We start from the raw sequence: 24,119 nt of genomic DNA on the forward strand, positions 1-24,119 counted from the left end.
TGGCCATGACCCTGCTAGCAGATGATGGAGCACACTGTATTCCCTGAAGTGGGCCTGGGCTTTTATTTAGTGCTGGTAAAGTCTGGCTGGAGGGAAGGGTCTTTTAGCAGCCTATTCTCACTTCTTCATTCAAACAGAAAACATGGGTGGTGCTCAAATGTCTGTTTTGTTGGTTATAAGTGTGTTAGGGTTTTTTTAAACAATGTTTTATTTCTATCCAACCTCGAATTAAACTTATATCACACAAAGATTCATAACAGAATGAATTTCTTTCTTCAACACCAGCAAGAACTGCTCCTGCAGAATACCACACTGACAGCAGTACTGCGACAGCAAAGAACTCCTTTTAATATCTCTGATAATCTTTCTCTTCACTTTAATTCCAACATCAATTTAGGTATTTCTTTGTTTATTTTAGTAGGGGACAACGTTAGCAGCATCAAGATATATTTGTTCACAAAATGCCTTCTGGCTCGCATGTCCACACATAACCAAAACAATGGATCTAGGTTGCTGTGTTACCATCTCTCATGTGTATCAGTCGTCCGTATGAAAAATAATTACTGCTCATGTTGAAACAATACTGTTTCAATATTTGAGTGTCTGTCAGACAAATTTGCTGCAGATATGAGTTCTGTTTGAAGAATTACTCAGGCTTAGTAACATGTCGAACATTAGACTGTGGAGCTTTCTCTGCTCTTCTTTTCCCCAGTGAGAGCGGAATTATCTGTCCACAAAAATTCTTTCTAAGATGGGCTGTGGTCAGTTTATAGTAGGCTGTAATGGCCTTTGTCTAATAGTCTATATTTTTTAAGTTGTGGTTGTTTAAAGCCATTTTTTTCTCATGTAGGTTAATAGTTTATTAAAGTGACAGCTAAACTGTAACAACTTTCAGTCATTTGTATTATGAGTAAACTTTATTATGGATCCTCTCTTTAGTGATTTTGTTCAAACTTGATGCATTCACAGAAATAAAGAAGATAAGACTTTTGTCTTATTTGAAAAACGATTGTAACAAATGGAGATACTATTTTCTGGCTACATTTGCTCAAATTTGTTTAGCTTACGATTGCACAGACAATGTTAAACCTACACTTCATTTGGTTCTATATTATTAGCAATTTGAAAATTTGCACGGGTTTTCTTGATTTCTGGAAACTTTCTGAAGCATAATCTTTAATCTGTGTTAAACGTCTTGGCCCGGATCAATGTGAATGACATTCAGTGGTTACATCTACAGTATTTAAGGCATTTCCACAACTACAGTAGAAAACTGTTGGTTTCTGATCAAAGGGAGTTCTGTTGCTCAAGACTGCTGTAAATGATTGATTTACTAATGAGGGTATGCTATGTGCAACTCTAAATTTCCCTTTCATTATCACCCGTGCTTGTCAGTTAGTCAATGTACAGCTTTGGGGATAACACACATGAATTTATCATGCCAGATACCTGCATTCATAAATACAGAGTAATGGAGGAAAAGAAAAACCAGCAGACCAACAGTAAGCACTAAGGCAGTGATGAGGTATTTTCATCTCTCAATGGGGGCATGGTTCCTGTGATGGGAGGGGAGGACAGCACATAACTGTTGGTGCCACAAATCTTAGAAGGGGGGAGAGAAAACTAATGGGAACAAGCCTAGAGGGGAGAGGAGGGCACTATACATTTAATAAAAGAGGAATGAAAGAGGTATGAATTCAGGAGGACTTCTCACCTGTTTAAGCTTTTAACAAAGGCTTGAATAAATCAATTTGCATCAAATGTCATCTTCCTTTCATCATAAAACAACCTGATTCACAGACAAAACTAAACCAGCCCACATGACAAAAAAATCTGAATTCATATTACAGTACTTCACAGCATCACGCATCAAGTGATGTTTCTAAATTAATTTGTCTTTTATCCAAAGTTGGCTAGGTATTTAGTGAAATGTCTCACTTGCAACAGTTGTGTCTAACACAACATGCTTGTCTATCCAAACAAGCTTTCAGACTCTCTATTGAAGTACTTGGCTTGAGCACTAGGATTATTTATGTGAGCTGTGGAAATGGAAAGGACAGATGAGGAGATATAGAAACAAACCTAGAAAGACAGTATTTCCATACTGAAACTAGTAAAGCCTATGGATGGAGCAAAAAAGTATTCACATGCAAATGTAAGTGCATTTCTGAAATTTATGCACATACTTAAGGCCAAACAACAAAGTTAAAGCACCCACTTCTCTTTTGTTTTCCAATGTTAAATGCAGATCCAGCTGCATGTTTAATATTAAGCTTTTCTAGGTACCTGAAACCAAAACTTTTTAACACTGGAAATATTTCATTTGGATTTTTGGATACACAACTATAATAACAAAACACTGAAAATGAAAAGTATTTCCTTATGAATAGCTGCTTCTAAAATGCAGAGGACAGCTATATCCTATAAACTAAATATTTGCCTTCCTCTCCATCTTAGTATGCAACTACTTAAAACACAACCATACTGTAAATCCTATTCACATTTTAGTGTGCCACCTTAATTTGGCAACTTTCAAACACTTTACTTTTCACAGTATATGAAAAGATGACAATCATATAAACAAGTACTTTTTTCAGGCGTGTACAATGTCACAGTTGAAAAAAGTGATCCATTTCTTCTTCAAGCTGTAATTGCTGCCTACTACAGTATCATACATAAACGCTTGACATAATCATGCGCGTGGAAAAGCTGCAAATACTTGCTGGAAGCTGTCTTTAGATGACATGCAACAATCCCTTAAATAGAATATCCTCTGCAGTCGAATAACCTCTCTGTTACCATCAGTGTAACAATAGGGTCTTAATGAGGATAGTAAACCACTGCCAGTGTGAACTAATCCTGACCACTATTAATAATGGAATTTATAATTTAGTGAAACTAGGATGGGCCAATCTGCTGTGAATGTGATAATCAAACTTTAGACCAATGACTTTATGTCCTACTGAATGAATGAGCTGACCTTAATTCAAGACCTGGAAAAAAAAGATAGAGTTTCATTTCACAGAATGAGAATCAGTTATATTTAGTAATTATTTGTGGATTCGCTTTAGCAGTTTATTTGTGTGACATTTAATGACTACAGAAAATAAAACACAAACTTCCAGCACTTACAGAAGATACAAGCAACGTTGGGAGTTACTTAGGTTCCATTACACTATAAGATTAAATCCCCTTGAATGCATTTTTGGCATTTTCTCTCCTATTTTCCCCACATCTGTTTGCAACTAGTTGACCCATAATGCACATGACTGTGGACCATCTAGGATAATTGTTTGAGACTGCAATCTGAAGTCCTATTTTCGGCCTCCACACTACAAAAACTTGCTTTTTTCAAACTTTTAAAATTGCTACGTTAAGGTCATATTTGATTAACTTTTTTGTGCAGTGTGGACAGTTCACTCATATACTAACACATTGTCATCTAGTAGAGTTCAAAAGGGCATTCATATGGAACACCTATAACTATAAATAACTGCAAATTATTGTATACATGCTAACAGCTGACAGCTGACCTTTTTCCATTCCAAACACCCACAAGCAGGAATTATCAGTGGAGCCACATTTAACTGCAGCTGGCAGTGTCAAGATGCAGAGATTATGACCACTAATGAATAATAGCCAACCTGCAGCCTCTGGGTGTTTAGATGCAGTTCACCCCCATTGATTTCCCTGTTGGGTGAAGACAACTTTATCCCTGTGGCAAGTCCCAGGCTTATCCACCGACTACAAGGCAGCTGACTGATTTACAGACAGAGTGTTTTCCTGACACTGATTCAGGATGATTCAAGCCTGGCAGGTGTGAGTAAGATACCTGACTGAGAGGAAACACACCGGGGCACCAAAAGGGCAGGAGGAGTTTTTGTGAAGTGGACAAATGCGCCCAGCTGTTAGGGTGTAGCCATATAGGGGGAACATTTAGGTCAGCACAATTAAGACAAAATCCAGAGTGTTGGATTATCACAGAGAGCAGGTGGCAGTGAAAGACAAGGAGAGAGGAAGTCACGAAATAAAATGGGACAGATGGTCAGATGGTCCAAAGTCCATAGTACAACAGGAAGGAGAGAACAGTACACAGAGCACAGACCAAGGAAACAGACAGCACTCTACTAGAACTTAAAAGAAAGTCCTTTCAACCTCAGATTACAGAACCATACTCACAAAACACAAACAGCTGTAGAAAATGAGCTGAATCAAACATGTTCTCATTGATTTATCTCGTTTGAGTCAGGAACTGCACCATCGAGTGAGGAAATTACTTTGACACAGAGAAGCAACAGCTGATAGGGAGCGCTGTAGTGGATATGCCTATATAAGCACAAAATGTCAATAATCGCAGCAAGAATAAATAATATTATAGCAAACAAATTTTTCATATCAATTATATGTGATTCTTTGTGATTTAAAGGTTTAAACAGCGAGTTCCTTCTTCAAAGCACCGGTTAGGACAAACACTGTGTACAATGCCAGCTGCTGCAGTAATTCATCCTATTAATTTTCAACTCGAACACAAAGGAATAGACTTGGAGCGATATAAAGTGGCAAAACCCTTGTCAAGGGTATCAAACACAAATGCACAAAGAACTGCAGGTCATCATTATTTCTGACTTAATGTCCTTCGATCAGAGGCAACGACACAGCTGGGGGGCCAACGGTTGGACAGTGCTATGCTAATCCATTAGCCACCTGCTTCGAGTGTGGAGAGTTCATGCTTGATTACATTTTGCCATATTTCTCAACAAAATGCATGACGGTGTGTCAACAGTGCAGCTATACATCAAAACCTCTGATTCACTATGTTGTAATTTTGTGATTATGCTTTACAGTGAAACTGTGTCTTGGATCAATCTTGAATTTCTCCGTCTTCTTGTTTAGTGGAGAGCCTTTACTAGCCCTGTGGGTTAGGCTGATTATTATTATGACTCCACAATTTCATTACAATTTCTCAAATGATCAGATGCAATGAATCAAAAGTACTTTAACAGAATGCAAAAATTATTTTCCACATCTGCCTCATTTTTCATTTTAGATACAATGCTCAATTCCATCTAATGTCCTTCACATCCGCGTCTGTTGTAACGAGTGCACAGGAGCTTGACTCAGGGAATTAGTATTCCAAACTCTCCTTTGGCTTTAAAGAAAATGCACAACAGGAAAGGCCATGCTGCAGCTATCCAGGCACTATCCTTTACCAGCAAATGGATTATGTTTGGGCAGAGCTCCGTGCTAAAAGACAGCCTAACAGGTACAGTGTCAAGGAGCTTTCCTTAAGTCCTCACAACCCTTCTGTGATGCTAGATGTGGAATGGACTGTGTGCAAACAAAGCATCTTTTGCCCCAGATATATTTCTGTTGCCTTTGAGTCACTTATGGTTTAAAAGATCCCAGTGGTTTCATTTTACTGTTCATTACACATTTTCACTCACAGATGTGCACAGTCTCTAGAATCCATCTAGGTGTTTACAAATTAGGTAAATAGAGAGCAGATGATGATGAGTTTTTGAAATGTTTTCTTCTTCTGTTTCTTTTAAAAAGCCACATATGATACAAAAATGTACTGTACTAGAGCATCTTCTGTTGTACTTTAACTTTGATAAAGGTTTGACGCTTAAACAACAGTTGTTTTGTTGTTTTGTAAGCAATAAAAAACTCCAGTCCCATGACTGTAATTCATATGAGGAGTGGCTGTTAATAGGAGAATATCATTGACATTCAACTGGCTGTGAAGAGGTGCCTGGTTTTCCAAAAGGCTTGTCTGAGCAAAAGTAATTAGACATGATTAACTTCTTAGTTATTCCTGACATAGACCATTTCATCACTGAAGCGTCTTATCAATAACAATCTCTCTTTTTTTTTAATAGTTATTGATTGTATCTAGTGAACTAACACATTTGATTTGCTCACTAGCAGGTAGTCCTGGTGAGTGACATACCGTGATCCAAGATGATGAGCTGGGCGCTGGACTGGATGTTTCCTGCATCGTTTTCTGCAAGGCACTGGTAGAACCCCTCATCTGATTTCACCAGACCCAGCACTTGCAGGTTGTGCTCCTTCTACAGTACAGGAAGAAGAGTTTTACAAGTAGCATTTTTAACCAAACTCTTAATAGCAACATAGTATGAGAATTATATATATAAGAAATAAATAAATTCTGCTCATTGTACAATGTGTCCAATGTACAAAAGGCAGAAAGGTACCACTTCAATGACAAATTAACTTACAATTATTTTGAAGTAGTCACTGGGAATGACAGCATCTCCATTCTTGACCCATTTGACAGTAGGAGCTGGTGACCCTGAAACCTCACACTCAAAGACGATGTCCATGGACTCATGGGCATAGATGTTGGCTGGCCGCTTGACAAACCGTGGAGGAACTTTGGAATAAAAATAAGAAACACTATTACATCTATTGTCAAAATGCAGGAGAACCGACTTCAATTTTAAAACAAAAGGACCTCCACATACAAGTCTAATACTCTGGTCTTTGCCAGGAAATTAAGAGTGGAAAGAACAACTAACAGTATTATTCCAACTATTACTAATCCAACAAATTACTCCCAACTATTTTCGTCATAAAGCTCCTTGACCTTTTCAGATAATAGTAACATGCTTGTTTTTATTTATTCAAGAATGACAGAAAAATAAAAACTACTTTGATACCAGTACAGTGTGTTAGCATGCTACACAAGTCGAGCAATTGCAGATCTTTACTAGTCCTAGTAATGAAGGCCAGCAAGGAGTTTTTTTTTTTGAGCTGCTGGGGCGATACGGTGTCTCATCAATCTGTCCTGGAGCAAGGTCACTGGGAGTGCAGGGCCCAGACCTCGTCCTTTCACTATAATTGGACTGTACGTGTTGTGAAGAAAGACAGAGTAAGACAGACTGTGCATGTGTGTTTGTATGTGTGTTTGTGTGCACAAATGCCTTTGCTACCTCTGTGCATTCTCTGATAAGCAGCGACCTTCCTGACCAGCGTTTAAATGCTGCATTGTTAGTGTGTCCCTGTGTGTCAAGCTTCGCCATTAGCCGCCTGGGCTCTGTGAGCTACTTATTAGAATCTATTTTGTGGCTATTCACATGTCCTGATTGGATATTAGTATAAAAACCGCACCATTTCTGATAGATAGAGCTGTTGTCCATCAATCCCACAGTTGTTGATTCGATCCCCGGCTCCTCCGGGCACGTGTCAAAGTGTCCTTTGACAACCCCAACTTAGTTGCTCCCAGTGAGTGTTGGCCAGCTGCATAGCGGCTCCCCTATCGGTGTGTGAGTGTGTGTTTGATTGTGAGTGCAAATGGGTGAAGCAGTGTAAACCTCTTTAAGTGCAAATAGGTAAAAAAGCACTATATAAGTGCTGACCATTTACTATTAATCAGCTGCATTTCTAGCTATATTCATGTTTATGCACAACTTTTAAATGCCAACTAGAAATCTATGCATGTCACTAAGATTGTCTTAATGAGATAACTCTCCATCTGAAGCCGAAAATAAAATTCAATACTAATATCAAAGAGTGGGCTGTCCCTTCAGGCTTGATGAGAAAAAAACAATCTGCAGTCCATCAAACAAAAAACACCTGTACTGTATCTTCCTTTTTTCTTTGACTTCAAATGTCTGTCTTCTAACCACACAATGTAGTAGAAGTCAAACACAAAACAAGAAGATAATGCAGCAGAGTACCCAAACATTGCTTTTCTAAATTCACTTTCCCTAAGGTTACTGGTAATACTGTGGTGAATATTGACGACGTGATTCTTATGAAGAGGCTCTCTCTATGATCGTCATGACAGCCATCACCTGCTCTTTGTGTGTGTGTGTGTGTGTGTGTGTGTGTGTGTGTGTGTGTGTGTGTGTGTGTGTGTGTGTGTGTGTGTGTGTGTGTGTGTGTGTGTGTGTGTGTGTGTACTGGTGTTCCCAGCAGGGGGATGTGTGAGCTATGAATAATATGTTTCACAGTGTGTTGTCCCCTGGATATTTGCCTCTGATAGCTGTGCAGGAGAGGAAGGTGGAATCTGTGGCTTATTTTGGCCTGTCAGGAACAAACCGTTAAGACGCCAGTGCATCAGTTTGTGTGTGCAGTTAAGGCATGTGTGAATATGAATAATTTTAAATGAGTCTGGATAGCTTTTTTGTACCTTTATTACTGATGCTATATGCGGTGTATAATTATGTTTGCTTCCTTCTCTGCTGGCAATATGTGTCTGGGTGGATTTTGTTTGGCTAACACAGTCTGTGTGTGTGTGTGTGTGTGTCTGTGTGTGTGCGAGCACACGTGCACATCATAACAAACATGTTTCTGTATGTTCCTGCTGTTTAAATGTGCCCATACTCATAGCTGTATGGGTTTTGCATCACAGTGGCCCTGTGGCTCCTTTTATCGTTCTCTCTTTCACTATTCTGTCTCTCATTTTTTCCTGACTCTTAATCTTGCTATAACTCCCTGTCTGGCTCTGCATCTTCACCCCTCCCTCTTTCCATGCACCATTTTCTCTAAATAGAGGTTACACATTTGAAACCTACTGGACTGAGCAATGAGTAGAAAAACCTAACTATACCAATAAAGCTTGCATGGTGAGGTGGGAGTTAGAGGAAGCTATCAGGATTCAACAGAGGGTGACGTGTGTGTCAGTTGGTGTGTGTGCACACAGGGATACTGTCTCAAAGCCTGATGACCTTCCTTATTGTCTGTTTGTAGTATGAAACATGCATATGCAAAGGTGAACATTTGCAAAAGGATGCAGAGAAGGCAATACAGTAGCAATAAAATTCAAAGTGTGACTACTATCCCCCTCCTCAAAATGTCCTAAAAACAGGAGAGATGCATTTTTAAAAATGTGCTTTTTTTAAATGCTATACAAGCTTGTTGCACGCAAAGCAGTTCTGTATACATGCATATACAGCAGCACAGTCCATTCCTTATGAATGTTGCGGCAAGAGCTGAGGTGCTACTAGATACCAGCTGTTTGTCAAACAGATCTGATTTTTTTTTTTCAACCTTCCTTCTCAAATATCTTCAGAAGGCTCCTGTTTTCTTAACATATTCTGGAGTTTAAAGCAGATGCACTGCCATGAATTTGAACACCACAAGCACAGGGTAAGAAACATTTCTGCTGAATGACAAAGGTGGTAACAGTGGGGAAAAAATACTTTAAAATGTAAACAAAAGGAATTTAGGATTCAACCAAAAGCCTAATGTTTTTCAAGTGAGCAGCTTCTGATGTATCAAGGAAAAAATTAGTATTAATAGACTGTTTCCTTGATTGGTAGTTGCTGGTTTCTTTGTTGTTGGTGGTTTTTTTCCCGTGCAATTCTCTGTTGTAGCTCTTATCCAGATATAAATGTTGTGATCTTTAAAACTAAATATCAATCTAATGAAGGAGAAATCCAGCAGAAATAAAAAAGCAATAAGGAAATATAGACAACACAGCAAAGGAGAAAAACGTTTAAAATATAAATGAGGGAAAATATCCCAAAACTCTGATGCCAGTTCTTTGGGGCTGGTATTATCTCTCTAGCCTTTAGCTTAGTAAAAGAAGCTTTAATGCAGACTTACACTGACTCCAGTGAACCACTATAAGAGGGCCACAAAAAGGTCATGTGTGTGTGTCTTACTCTGAGCTTGTTAAAACAAAACCCCACAGGATTCCTAAAGGGATTTTGGGTAGATTACGTTACTTAAAGCTTGCTGCTAGCCAGAAGTCAATTGAATAGATACATGCTGAGGGGAAAGAAAATCCAGCCTCCATCTATTGGTACTGATAAAAAGGTAGTGAAATATTAAAGTAACAGACTTAAAGAATGCTTCTAATACACTTGGCATATTCTTTCTTTCTTGAATAAATCAAAAGTTGACAAAGTATTTTGGGAAAATATCCACTAACTTTTAAGCTACAGCTGTTATCTATTAGGCCTTACAGAGGATTGCTGAAACTTAAGATGCTAAATATGAAAGATATAACACTATTGTGCTATCTTGGCTGGAGTCCACTCAGGTTCATAAACAATAGCTTTTGGACAGTCAGAGTTTACTTTGAGGGCAAGTGGAGCTTGGACTGCACTAATTACATATCCTAATCCTCCAAAGATAACAGCTTTACTCTATCCTGGCCAAAACAAACAGCCTCAGTGGTTCAGCAGCAAGTAAGATGCTCAGTGGTTGTTTTTGTTTGTTTGTTTTTTGTTATTGAGATGAAAATAATGTCTTACTACAAGTAGAGTCATGTAGAAATGGTTCGTTCTTTGGATGAGGGCTGCAGGTCTGTGTGTAAGAAGCAGAATAGAATACACCTGGGTCCCTTGTCTCCCAAGCATTTAAGACTAAGCAATAGCCAGATCTGGCTGAGATAACACCCCACATGGAAAAAGTACAGGCATGTGCCTATGGGTGTTGTTACTCATGAGAATACTATTCTTTTAATAGCTAGATGGAAAATTTATTTTTATTTTGGCCATAATACAACTGCTCTGTGAGAATGGTGGATGACAGGAAGAAAAAAATCCACCACATTTGATCAAATATATCATTTTCTTCTATGCATTTATGGAGCACTATTTATGTCACTAGCTGGAAAATGACTTTGGGTGCAGTTAAAAGAAAAACCCTTTACAGCATTCCCAACTGATATGGTAATAGATGCTGCACGGGTTTTGGCTTTTGTTAGCTTTATGAATGTAAAGGTGATATCACTTCATTCATTTACATTTTTCAAACTATTTTGGTGCTACAAAAGCCCATAGAAGAAAGTGGAACTGTGAGCTGAAAGTAGGCATACCCAAGTAATTATACTGGCTTCATTTTCAGTCTATTTTTGCCCATTTTGTAACAAGGTACAACACCCCTGCTGTTGTCAGCCAACAGGAAAGACATTAAACTTTTACAGAGGGCAAGGCAACACATGGAAAGAAAAATAAAGTTGATGACATGATAGCATGAGGCCATGATAGATGAGGGCCACTTCCTTAGATGCCTATAAAACTGGAAACACACATGTTTGTGGAGAAACTTTTTTTATTCTGCTAACACACACATACAGAGTCTAGGTCTGGGTGGTGCCCAAGTTACACAAGAGCATAATTAAAAGCCTCTTCTGGCCTAATTTATCCTCCAGCCAGCTCAGAAAGAGGGTGAGATGTCACAGCAAAGTCATCCTGAACTGCGTTCACAAACACACATGGGCTTGTACTTCAATTATTGGTAGGACTTTCATTCAGGGAAGGGTTGCATCAGGAAGGGCATCCCCTTCCTGATAGGGAAAGGGAGGGGGGGTAAGCCAGTAGAAAATATGTCTGTTCTAAATATGAGTGGGGTGAAAATGGTAAGTATATGCTGCTTTGTTTACTGGTTTTAAATATGCAATCCTAGGGCTTCCGCTTTCCCTTCATCTCACGCAGGTGTAGAAAGTTATGTGCTAGTAAGCCGTAGTCTGTGTGGTGTGTTCAAGTGCCCCCTTTTTTGGCCCAGACAAAGACAATGTGAGGCAATGAAGAGGTCGGTCTTTGTTGTCGCTAGTCCTTTGATGTTGGATTGGTGTTTCTCTGACCTTTGTATGAGATTTGGATCAGCAGGGTTCACTGCTAAGGAACCTTGGAAACCCCAGTACCACCTAGTACCACTATTACTGTAAATAGGAAACAGAGTTTTTTCAGACCATTTGCACCAGCATTTTTAACAACCTCTCAACCATGTGGTTTGAACTGAAGAAAAAGACAGGTGCAGACAAATAAGCTAATAAGGTTGCAGACTGACGGCTATTGCTTGTAAATACAGGAAATTCTCTATTGGTTTTAGTGTCTGTATGGGGATTGTTGACAATAAAGATAATTTAGAACATGTCCAATGTTATCCAGTTACCAGAAGAGCCACCAAAACCGGTTCATTGTGTAAATAATGTTTGAATCTGAAAACAATGAAGTAAAAAAATACATTTCCAATAAATGTAAACAGATGTATAGAGGTAGTGCATAATTGACCTTGTGTGGCATTATTTTGTATGCATGTTTGTGTCTTTGTGCAAACACCTGCTACAGCCCCCACGCATCTCTCCTTCCACAGAGAAGCACCAGCTGCATCACAAACCCTCAAGCTGTCTCCAGGCGTAACCTAACAGTGTTTTCCACATCAAATCCCAGGCTGGCTGTCTGCATCTTTTCCCAGGTACAAACTGTCCGGTGTTTATAAAAGCCACTACTCGTAAATGCACAATTTCTCCTGGTTTCAATAACAAAAGAACCTCTATGGTGTTTTAAAAATTAATACCACATTGTGTCGTGTAACATTAAAGCGTATCTACCTCTAACGGCAGTCAATTCATCTTTTAAGTGTCACTTATTTTGTCAGTGGAGGAAATCAATTCCACAATCTGGCTTCTTTATGAATCTTCTTTACAGCAGGGGGACAAACTATTTTACAAGAATGTCTTTCAACAATTTTTCAGGGGTACAGATCAATAACTTTTGTCACATTGACGGTGGAAATTAGAAGGGGTTGGACCAGTGACACGAAGGATTTCAGGGCAGACGAAGTTGAAGACTCAAAACGAGTGAAGTCAGATGTCCTCCTGTGACCTGATCCTATTTTACATTACTGTCTCCTTTAATTACAGTGAGTGACAGGAAATGATGAAAGGCTGGTGGATATGTGATGATGGTTGTGTGTGACATGCAGTGAACCTAGGAATGAGCCTCAGGGTGTTTCTCCATTCAAGTTATTTCACACCAAATCCTGTGTCTAACTTGCTTCACCTGGGTAAAGCACATAAATACCCAAGAGACATCTGCGTTCATGGTTATTTATTTTTTTAACAGTGCAAAGTAAGACAGGGGATCCATTACTACAGTATAAATTGACTAAAATCAGCAGAACTTCTATAAAGTGAAATCAGAGGGTTGGTAATGACAAATTCCACAGAAAGGCTCAATAAATATTTAGAGTGCTGAGCCACAGTGTTAGTAGAATAATTTATTCAATCTTTGATTATTATATTATGTTGATTCGAAATACAAAAGACCTTTAATGTCCTGAATATCCTTAACCTTGTCCTCAAATTTGCTGAAAATATATTGATTTCTGTGAATCAGTGGTCACATCATACATTTTAGCTGGTTTCATTTTAGGTTTTATGCTTTGTTGTATTTTTGACCATTAAACAAGTACTGAGAATATTTATGTATTTATAATGGAACACCCTTGTGCTTAAATTAGGATGCTACTGTCAAGTGGGATTCTGAGAATTAGTTGGCATTCAGTAGCGGAATAGCAGCTGTTGCTTATGAAAGTGTGGTAATTATTACTCAAACAAAAAGGGTTTGAATCCAGTAAGTCTAGATTTCCACTTTGATTATCAACACAGACAATGCTTTTGAATGATAAATACTACAACATCTGTAGTCTCTTTGTGGTATCAACGCCAAGACTAGTAAAGTACAAAAAGTATTAGTACCTACAGTCAGTAATTGCAAATCATTTGTTGTTTTATATTACAACAGTGAATCACTGTACAACAGTATATAAACAGTACGTACACTGCTGTGTGTGTTCGGTTGCTATGATATTACCAGTACAACTATTCAAATAGCACCCAAACAACAACATGTGGACTTGTGACCAATATGTATAACCTGAATTTAAACATACCTACACCTGTTTCCATCTTTGTGGTGAATTTACTTTTTCCTGCCAGCAATGCAGTTTATTAACAGACATAAGCAGGTACAGGTACAAGCACTCCATATGTTGTCCATCTGAATAGATTGCAGCCCACACCTCATTTTTTATGTAGAGCAACCACAGCCATTGTGAGTTTGATGCACCTTGATCATCTGCAGTCTGTGTTGCTGCTTTGTTTCAAGTCTGGGATATTAGTCCTCACCCATTACACTGCACTCTCCCTTGTAACTAATGTGTTCCTAATATGTGTCTTAGTTTTTGCCTGAGTTCAATTCTTTCCTAATTTACTCCAAAAATTAAAGCTGCCAAGATGATTTTGCGTTGGCTGACTGGTAATTATGAATGATATGAAATATGAACAATTTTATATACATGATCTGTGTGTCCAGTACTACAACAGAAAACAGACAATACGGGTTAATAAAGGTACCTTGTACTGTGAGTTGGGCCTGAGCTTCAATGGTAGCATTAGAATTTTCAGCCATGCAGGTGTAGGTGCCGGCGTCCACCTCTGTGACATTTAAAATGTGAAGACCGCCTCCTTCCAGAACCTCCACACGACCCTCACTGGACACAGAAAGACACAAAGTAGTGGGAAAGGAAGACAAAAATGTGAATGCAAATCTTTTTTTTCTTCTGTTCAGAGTTGAACATAAGCATCAATGTCATGTTTATACCACATGTTAAAGTATGTAAAACATTATTGCAGCACATTTCCTTAAACCATATTCCTCTCCTACTCATTAAGATTGCTGAGTTGTAAAGGTTGAAGCCTCTCGAGCTCCATGTCCTCCAACTGACCTGAGTTTGACCTCACAGCTCTTTGTGCTTCTTTTGCTATGTCAGTTCTTACAAGTTCTCTGAATAAATAAAATATGCTAAAAGCCGAATCAACTGCCATGGAAAGAAAACATAACGTTTGCCGACAATCATTATTTATAAACCTTCAAGACTTGGAGATCTGGTAATGTAACTACATTCTGATTGGAATAAAATATATTTAGTGAGACAACTTGTTATGGAATACAGTGTTATTTAAAGAATAAAAGTAGATTGGTTCATACACTATGTACATAAAGATACAGGTGTTATTTGTAAGCATCTGTTTAGGTTATACATTACACAAAATGAACATGAGATGCCTGAAGATCAGATTAATGGTTTTTACCTGACATTTTCAACTGAGCAAACATTAATATTTTATATAACTATATACACCTAATCCTATTACAACCACACATCTATTTGTACAGCCTTTCTCTGAAACAGTGACCCTCCTCCATTTTAAACAGTCCCAACTTTGATTTTTCCCAATAGGCCAAGGGGGAAAGTAGTCTGTGGCCAAGCACTGGCTTGATTCAACAACCACTAGAGCACATGAGTAGGAGAAGGCTGAGAGGGAAGAAATAAAAATCAATAGCTTACAGAGACAGCTCTGCATTCAGAAAGAGAAACAGAGAGGCAGGAGAGAAACAGGAGTAGCAGGTGAGCTGAAGAAGAAAAAAATCCAACGAGGGCCACAGCAAGCAAGATGCAACTAGAGAGAAAGATCAGTGCATAATGGTTTTTGCACAGATGAGTGGGGAAACATGCAGAGGTAAAGAGTGCACTGATGAAAACAACCTTATGTTGCAGGTTGAATTAGTTTTAAACAAACTGCTGACTTGCTAGAGTTTCCACTTAGTCTCATTTTTCTCTCTCCCTGACTAGTCCTGGGTTTTGGCAGCGTTGGTCTTTGTTCCATCTGTCTGTCGATCTGTGCTGGAGAGAAGCATTCGAGTGGCACTTGACCTGCTGTCACCACAATGACATCACTGTTTCACTTGGGAGAAAACGGACTATTAACATTTGCATAGTCATGCTTTTACCAGTTTCAGCAGCTCAGTTTTAGGATACCAAGACTTAGCTGCAACATATTAAAAACAGGGAAGAGAATATAAACTGATCAAATATTTAAAGGGGTTTACACTTTGCTAAATCACCAATGTGTTTTACAAAAAGCTGAAGTTTGCTGTTCTATACCAAACAGTTAGCATATTGCTAAAATGCGTGCATTTACTCATGACCCAAATTCATAACTGTATTTCCAAATTTTAATGATTATTTGGTTGATTACCTTATAAAAGTTAATGCGACAACTGACATTGTACAATAATATCTGAACTGAGAATTGAAACATTCTGAACTTGCAACCATTTTCTGCTGCAGGCTTGTTGTACAGCTGTCATACTGTATAATAATCATGGTAATACTGAAATTATGGTAAATCATTGCTCAAAGGTTTATAAGAATGATGATCATGACCCTGCTCTAGGCTTGTATCACTGTCATAAAGTCAGGTCTGACACAGCCTTGTAGACCTGTTCAGTATGAAATCCCCAGGTTTCTAAATCACATTAAAAAGGGCATTAAACAGCAGGCTGTTTTACTATGACAGCACCACCTTGAAGAATAAATAAAACACTAAAAACCACTGCTTCTAGACAGAGAACACCTTCCAAGTGAAAATAAGCAAAACATAAACATTGCTTTTCTTTTGATTCTGAGACTGCAGAACATAAAATAGAACCACTGTAAATGCCAAAAATCTTGCCATACATTGATTCTTCTGTGCACATTAGAAAGTATGGCCCATTCTGTTGGGTCACTACAGGTCAAATCCTAGCTGAAAGAAAAAAATTCCTCTGAAAGACGTCCGTGAGTTCATTTTGCTAGGCATTCCTGCAGATATTCTCACCAGGACAACTATTCAAACTCGTTGGCCTTTAGTGTCGCATTCACTATTCACTAAGGCTCTGACAGCTTCCTCTTGTGCTTGAAAGAGTAACATATAATGCATATCAAACCACCAGGCAATTTCTCATTCTGTTTAGACCGATTCAATAGTAGCTTTAATTGCAGCAACGAAAGTGCTCTGTGGAACAAGGAATGTGTTTCTGCTTATAGACCAGAAGAGAGGGAGACAAAGGAAACTGGCTCAGGGACACATTGCTGTTGTAAAGAAGATCTCTCCACTTGTGGTCATTATAAGAAAGCTGAAGCTGTCGTGAGGATATGACATCTTGTACTGTAGTTGTAGGCTCTTTGTGGGGCCTTCTGCTAATTAAAACTGGAGTCTCTTCACTCACCTACAAAGAGGGTTGCCTTTCCAGTGTCAATATTTATCTCTCTGCAAAACAGCAGATGTATACATCTTTATATTAGAGATTGAGATTGAATTTCTCTTCCAGCAGCTACAACTTTGCACATTATTTTACTACTCAGATATGACATTTAAATCAAAAAGTTTCCCTCTCAAAAACAAGTCTGAATTTCCCTACCATTACTTCCGCACACATCATGTTATCGGTTTTAATGTGCTGGAAAGAACGACAAACTCCTCCTCCTCTGACTGTGTAACTGGCACAGAAAAGGTGCTGAAAATGCCCTGTCAGCGAATCTCTAACACTATCTTGTCCTCTGCTCTGCCATTTAGCTTTGAAGGCAGTGGCAGCTACAGGGACACCAGAGAGGGGCTTCAGGGAGAGAGGCGGGGATTTGACACATTTGGGATGTGTGGATGGCAGTGGGAGCACACCTGTGCAAAGAGAAGCTTCTGAACTGTGGGTATGTGTGTTGAGAGAGGCATGTCATGTATACTGTCACACAGCAGTCAGTGGTGCCCTGTCAGTGGTTGGGCATAGCTCAGACTGCAGCAGAGGGGGGATACAGGTGAAAACAAACCTGTGACTATAGAAAAAAAGGTTATTTATTAATAATGAAAAGAGTAAGGATCTCTGAATGTTATACTGATGTCTCTTTCCAAAATTTTTGTCTATAAAGATGAAATTTCTTTTCATTTCACTTTCCTCCCCTCTCTGTGTCTACCAACCCATCCACCATCTCAAACCTTCATACACCATGAATACTAACTACTGCATTGTTTGAAGTGTTGTGGTTCAAAGTGAACACAAATTGAACTTCCCCCTTTTGACCAGAACATAATCATTACAGTTCCATGAATTTAAATCATGTTCAAGGTGTGAGAAAAGGAATTTCATTTTACAGCAAGGGTTGCATACAGTGGACTGGAATGATTTGCCACACTTCCAAAGAACATTTCCATTTAGATATAAGGCGCTGTATATGAGGAAACAAATGACAGATAGTAAAGAGAGTAGAGGAGTCAGACTAACTAGAGAAATAAACAAATTAATAAGCAAATAGACAATAATATGGAAAGAAATATATTTCTTTCTTTCATGAGCACAGACTGGAGAATAAAAAAGTGACTCGGTCGTTAAAATATTTTGGTCTTCCTCTGGTTTATTACGAAGAGCTGCGGGACCCTTGAGACACAAACACCTCTTGCATCTGACTTATTTGCTTATTCCCCCCCTGCAGGGTCCCCAAGAATAAACTCGTTGTTTGATTAGTGCATATTACAAGGAAGCCTGCAGCCCGTAACTCTCATAATATACTGGACAGTTAAAGCCACCTGAACCCAGTATGCCTCATTCAACATATTAGGTTTACAAAACTGCAATATTACTCCAAGTTTTGGAATTTATGTCTGGTGAAGAGCCAAAGTGTTGCACGTAATCTATATAACAAGCCACATATAATCAGATTTGTGATATCCCACATTTTAGCTAAATTATAGGATGCACATCCATATTGTTTTGCCCTTTTTTAAAGCCCTTATGATGTTTTACAATAAACCAAAAATACCAGAGTTCTGGTTTCTCACAGCTAGATTGCCCCCAATTCAAATCCACCTGAGACAGACTGTCAATCTGTCCACTTCTCGACCATCAAAAGCCTGACAGGATAAGCAGTTTAGATAATGAATGTATGAATGGATTATGATCACATTGAAGGCCAAGAGATGCCATGACAGGACACATGTTTTGATGAGAACCTGTGAGACTGTGTGTGTTTGTAATCTGCTGGAGACTGAAGGACATCCATTAAAAAAAATACCTCTCATTGTCAGAAAAAAAATGTGCTTGTTTGATTGCCTCATCCCCACATGCCAGCAAAACCACTCCATTACTTTGACCCACTCAGCTGCTGCAATCTATCATTTTATCAGTTTTAAAGAAATTTTTGTTCCAAAGTACAGTAAAGTACACCTAGTGATAAACAGTTTATACAAAATTAACACCTCATGAAAAGTTTAAAAAGCTTTAAGCTTTGTTATTTTATTTTTTATTTATATATTTTTTATAGAACCGCTGTTTCAGAATGCATTGAATTGTACTGGTGCCAGGGAGCCCACTTTTATGCTCACATATGGACGAAAATATAATTCTCATTTTAAAAACAACCTACACAGAAGTTGTTGTTGTCGGTGGTCTGAGTGATCATTTGTCTGTTGAATCTATGCTTCCCAAGGACACATAAAACATAACTAAAAACTCTGCTGTTTACCTCACTAACTGTTAATTTAGTAAAAATCAAAGGCCATTACCCCTGACAGGTTTTATCCATCGGCTGGCTTTCATAAGAGGCTAAAAGGTTCTGTAGCACCACCAATATTTCAACTGCAGAGGCCATTCCGTGTGACGTTTGAAAACAATATGTAAAGAGCAAAATGGTGCAAAAAGTCTTTAATTGGTTTGGTGTTTCAAGGTGGGACTTCACTCAAAAATACAATTATGTATGATTGCATCTAAAGGACTCTCCATGGAGCTTAGAAAAAAAATTTATGGCAATTGCATTTGCTCAGCCAAGCTATAGAATCAATTGTTCTGTGTGCGCACACAGCAATGCTAGTGCTATCAAAATCCTCAAACCATTAGAAAAGTGCTGAGGGTTGAATTGTACATCATTACTATTAATCTAGAATTTGTACTATTCATATTATGAACTGATAATTTTCATAACATCTTATCACACTTATTACAACAACTTAAGTCAATGTTTGCTGTTTCCAGGGCTGGATACACATTTTATACTAAACTAAGTGTGGGACTTGTTTTACCAGTATTAAAACACACTATGTTCCCACCAGTAACCACAGGTATCGCTAAACCAACTTAAGAGTAAAACTGCATTTTGAAACCCATACTCTTTCATATGCACTTTATTTTCAAAAAGAAATATATTAATACATGACAAATATTATCAAAAGTGATATTGCACTTTGAATAAACAAGGTAAAAATGGGGGGAAAAGTTGCGATTTTCAGAACTTTGAAGGTGTTATTTGAATGTTTATACACTTTTATAGAATTGCATGGGTGAGAAAACATTTTCATTTCCTTCAAGTCACTTTTCTCCCATGGCGGCTCACTAATATGAAGACTTATAGAACTATAGACCCTATGTATTTAAACTTATACAGTATGCCTGTGTATTTTTTCATCCAAAGCCAAGTAAATAAGACGTGTGTGTAAAAGAGAGGGTTACACTACAGTCCAATAATAGTCCCATTGCAAACAAATTTCCCACACCATGCTTCTCTCTTTGTACACAAGTAAATGCAATATACACAATCATATTTAAATGAAGGCAAGAAGACAAGGTGGAGAGGAGATGGATGGCTTGGAGGCTTTGGAAGGGGGTTGATTTACATGCTCTGTCAATTCCCTGTTGCTGGCCGACATGCATAATTCATCCATTTTATTGACTGCTGGGATATTCTATTAGGTGACAGAGTGATACTCCCTAGAACAAAATATGGCTGTCCTTTTCATGAGTGTCATAAGCACCAGTATGTGTGAGAAATCCAAAGGCCAATTTCTCTGTGCTTACTGGCAGCTGGGGATGCAATCCATGACACACAGGGCATTTGCTAGGAATGTAATTTCAACATGTTGACTGAACAGCTTCAAGTGTTGTTGCTGAGCTCACTCAAAATAAATGGCGAGCTTGTGTTCTTGGCAATGGACTTACTTGGATTGTACTAGGATCAACACATTGGTAAATACATAAACAGCATGTTCCAGTAGAATAGGCTATAGTACCCTAGACACAGCAATTTTAATCTTTCATTCAACAATGTAACAACTATTCCTGAAAGCCTTGGCACCCCCAACCTCTCTGGGGAAAACGATACATTTGATGATGACCTGCAGTCTACTAACGTGTCAATGAGATAAAAGAAACAATTTCATTGAATATATTTTTTAAGATTATTAATAGAGTATGTAGATGCAATCCAGGAATCAGATTAAATCAATCTAAGTGTCTGCTAAACAAAGTGAGGGCTCAGGAAGTGCAAATCACTTGTTTCTGTCTGTAACAGCAGATAATTAGCATAAAGTAGCTTTCATGGATGCCTCACACTGTCCAACAAACTAGCATCTCAGTTTTTGTCTCTCCTTTATGGCAGGCGTACATAATGTCAACACATTCATGCACTTCACAGTGACCAGCTGAAATATTAGCAAAAGCAAACAATTTAGTTGTATTTTATTTCAGCAAAGTTGAGACTTGAATATTCCCCTCAAGTCATGAGGAATAAATGTAGTATATGCAGAGATGCAACACCATCCTCTCTGCACTCCATATCTATTTGCTTTACACTCACACTCCAGAGATAAGACAGTACACACCATCCCAGTTGATCAACAATTAATTGTTCATATGGTTTATATACATAAACACTTGATTGGTTTTCTAATCACTAAGACTTGTGAAAAAGGCAAACATAACAGAGTGGGCATCTCACAAGACAAACACTGTCTAATAAAATCTAGGAATAGTGGATAATAAATTCCTGGATTGCATCTACATACTCTATTATACAGTATCTCAACAAAGAAACTAGTTATCAACCACAAGTTATCAATCACTATCAAGTTATCAACCACTGAAAGTTAGACAACCAACTATAATAAATATCTATTTCACATCTTTGCTATGTTCCCATCTGTCACCACAAACATCAAAGAGTGTTATGGCAGCCATTAAGTCCTACATGGAAATATGGACAGGTGATACAAAAACACCCATCTATGTCTGTCTTTGGCAGGTAATGAATAACATACTAATGTGAATGTACCATATAAAAATGTATCATATAAAGACTTTTGAGGAATTCAGTCATCTAAAGAACTTCTGAGGCTGCGAGAGGAACAACTAAGAAAGAATTGCTGCGGAGAATTAGACATCCAACAATTGATATTTCTAAAACAACCAAACATAATTTCCTGTTGCACTATCCATATTCAAGTTCAATGTAAAAATTCTGTATGTGAGCGACCGCCTTCAATTTATAGCTTTGACATATTTCCCTTAACTTTCATCTCGTGTCTGCTTTGACACGACCATTTTGCCACCCTGTTTGTGCCATGCACCAATTAGAGACTCTTTGAAGATTCCTCTACAATTTATGTCCAACAATTTTTAATTGACAGCTGCTCTTCCATCTCTTAGATGCTGCTTGCAAAGAACGACACACTCTCGAGGATAAAAAATAAAGTTCCACTGCTTTTCTTTTAACTTGTCAATGTCATATTAAAATCAAAGGAACGGTGACTGTAATATATTCACCACACAATCCATTTCTTCTCTAAAGGCAGAAGCATGGGGTCCACTTCATTATCGCAAAGGCTTCCCTGGGTCTTCAGACTATTCTTGCTATTTACCAATAGACATAACCTAGGGAGGTGGGTGTGCACATTGCATAGTGTTTTGCAATTGATACAAGGTCTAGCCAGCTCCCACTAGAGGTCAGAGGTTCTCACAGACAGTTCCATAGGTGTTAAAGGTATTTATCTTGCAGTGCCATGCTGATAACTAAAAGTTGGAAAGTCTAATGATATTCTAGCTCACACCTCACTGAAGCATTGTACTTAATGACCTAACATTTAATTTCACTGTAGGCAGAAATCCTTTCTGGGCTGGATTTAGATGGATGAGCAATATTTCAGCTATTTTCTGTTGACCTCACAAGTCGCAAAGTTATTATTCTCCAAGACTCACACACAGGGGTTAAGTAAACAAAGTGCTTTCTTAATTGGTGAGAATCAAACGTCTCATGTCCAATGCAATTCTCTCTGAGGGGTTTAAGCTGCTCTGGCTGAGCTAATGAGAGCAAGGGGACTGAGAGCACAGGCGCTGTGACACTCTCTCTTGGCTGTTAATTTATGAACCTTTCCTCGGCTGGAAACCCTGCAGCCTCATCTCCCAACTGAAGTGGCTCTGGCAAGTCCGGGTCACCACCTACGGCTCTCTGGGTAGCAGTGGCAGTATGGTATTACCACTTTGGGAACCAGGTGCCAGGACAAACATGTTCCACAGGCACCAGGTACAGAAAAGCAGTGCTGCTTTTCAAAAGCTAAAAATGTGTGAGCCAGAAGACACAGCAGTGCAGCAGCACAGCGGTGTATGGCTTCAGAGTAACTACTGGCGACTTTGATAGGTAAAGGTGATTTTTAAAGGTGGACTTGAAAACAGTGCATCACACCAGTTCCAACATAAGTAGGGCAAAAATATGTCCTCAAGAAAACTTTTTTTGGCTCAGAGAGATATAGTGAATACTATTTACAGCAAGAGCTTTTACACATACCTTTCTTCCAGCAGCTTGTCTTCAAACATCCAACGGACATTTGGAGCAGGGTATCCAGTGACCACGCAGGGCATCAGCATGCTGTTGCCCACCACCTTGGTCACAGACATGGGCTGCACCACAAACTCCAGCTTCCTCTCTTCTCCAGTTTCTTAGTTGGGGAAAAAATGTCAGGGTTAATACTGAGGTCATAGTTTGGGTGAGTCTGTGAAGCAGAGCAGGAGCCTTCTACATTAACAGGGGTCATCTGTCTAAAAAAACTTCAAAAGAATTTGTGGATAAAGAGCAGCAGCTGACACCTAAACACTCAAGAATCCAACCAAGAATTTTCAGATGGATAATGTCCAAAATGATGTCCGAGACAGTTGAATTCTTACCTCTTAAGGAGGTTATAAGGGAACCTACATAATTCCAGCTGCAACTGACTGCCCGAGTAGCATCCCGCAATAACAATACGCAATGTGTAACTGCTCACACATAGACAGGACTTTAGGTGGCTTCAGACAGACATCTTTTTCAATTGAGCTGTGAGTTTAATTAAGATCATAATGCTATAAAGCTCTAAAGAGTATAAATAAAAAAATAAATGGATCTTTTAAAGATGCTTTGTGGTGAAAAAAACATATTAATATAAAATTTTTTATATGAATATATAAGTATAAATGCATTTTTGATGCATCTATACCTGGCAGATTCAAAAACAAAAAAAATATTTTATCTTCCACACACAGCTTTATGAGTTTTCCTTCTACATGCATTCAGCCTTGTCACTTTTCCACAGATAAAGACTCCCATTGTGGTCTTGTTGAGATCTGATTTATGACCTCTAATATCTCTTCTGTTCTGCCAGGAGCCTGGTGCCTAACAACTCAGTAAATAAGGCTTCTAGGGGGGTGGGGGGAGGAGACACAATGGAATTTAGCTCCTTTTGGAGC

At 38.5% G+C, this 24,119-nt stretch overlaps 1 protein-coding gene across 18 annotated transcripts in view; it reads right to left on the bottom strand.

Annotated features, from left to right (window-relative positions):
* The window catches only part of neo1a (neogenin 1a), a 134,684-nt gene that overhangs the window by 34,812 nt on the left and 75,753 nt on the right, over positions 1-24,119 (bottom strand). For all 18 annotated transcript variants that reach the window (XM_067495772.1, XM_067495769.1, XM_067495773.1 and 15 more), the window contains exons 4-7: positions 23,185-23,335; positions 14,117-14,253; positions 6,240-6,394; positions 5,951-6,071 (exon numbers count right to left, since the gene is read on the bottom strand). In XM_067495772.1, coding sequence (XP_067351873.1) covers positions 5,951-6,071; positions 6,240-6,394; positions 14,117-14,253; positions 23,185-23,335 — 564 coding nt within the window. The remainder of the gene's footprint in view (positions 1-5,950; positions 6,072-6,239; positions 6,395-14,116; positions 14,254-23,184; positions 23,336-24,119) is intronic.

This window comes from Channa argus, chromosome 2 (assembly GCF_033026475.1).
Source record: "Channa argus isolate prfri chromosome 2, Channa argus male v1.0, whole genome shotgun sequence".
Classification (NCBI taxonomy): domain Eukaryota; kingdom Metazoa; phylum Chordata; class Actinopteri; order Anabantiformes; family Channidae; genus Channa; species Channa argus.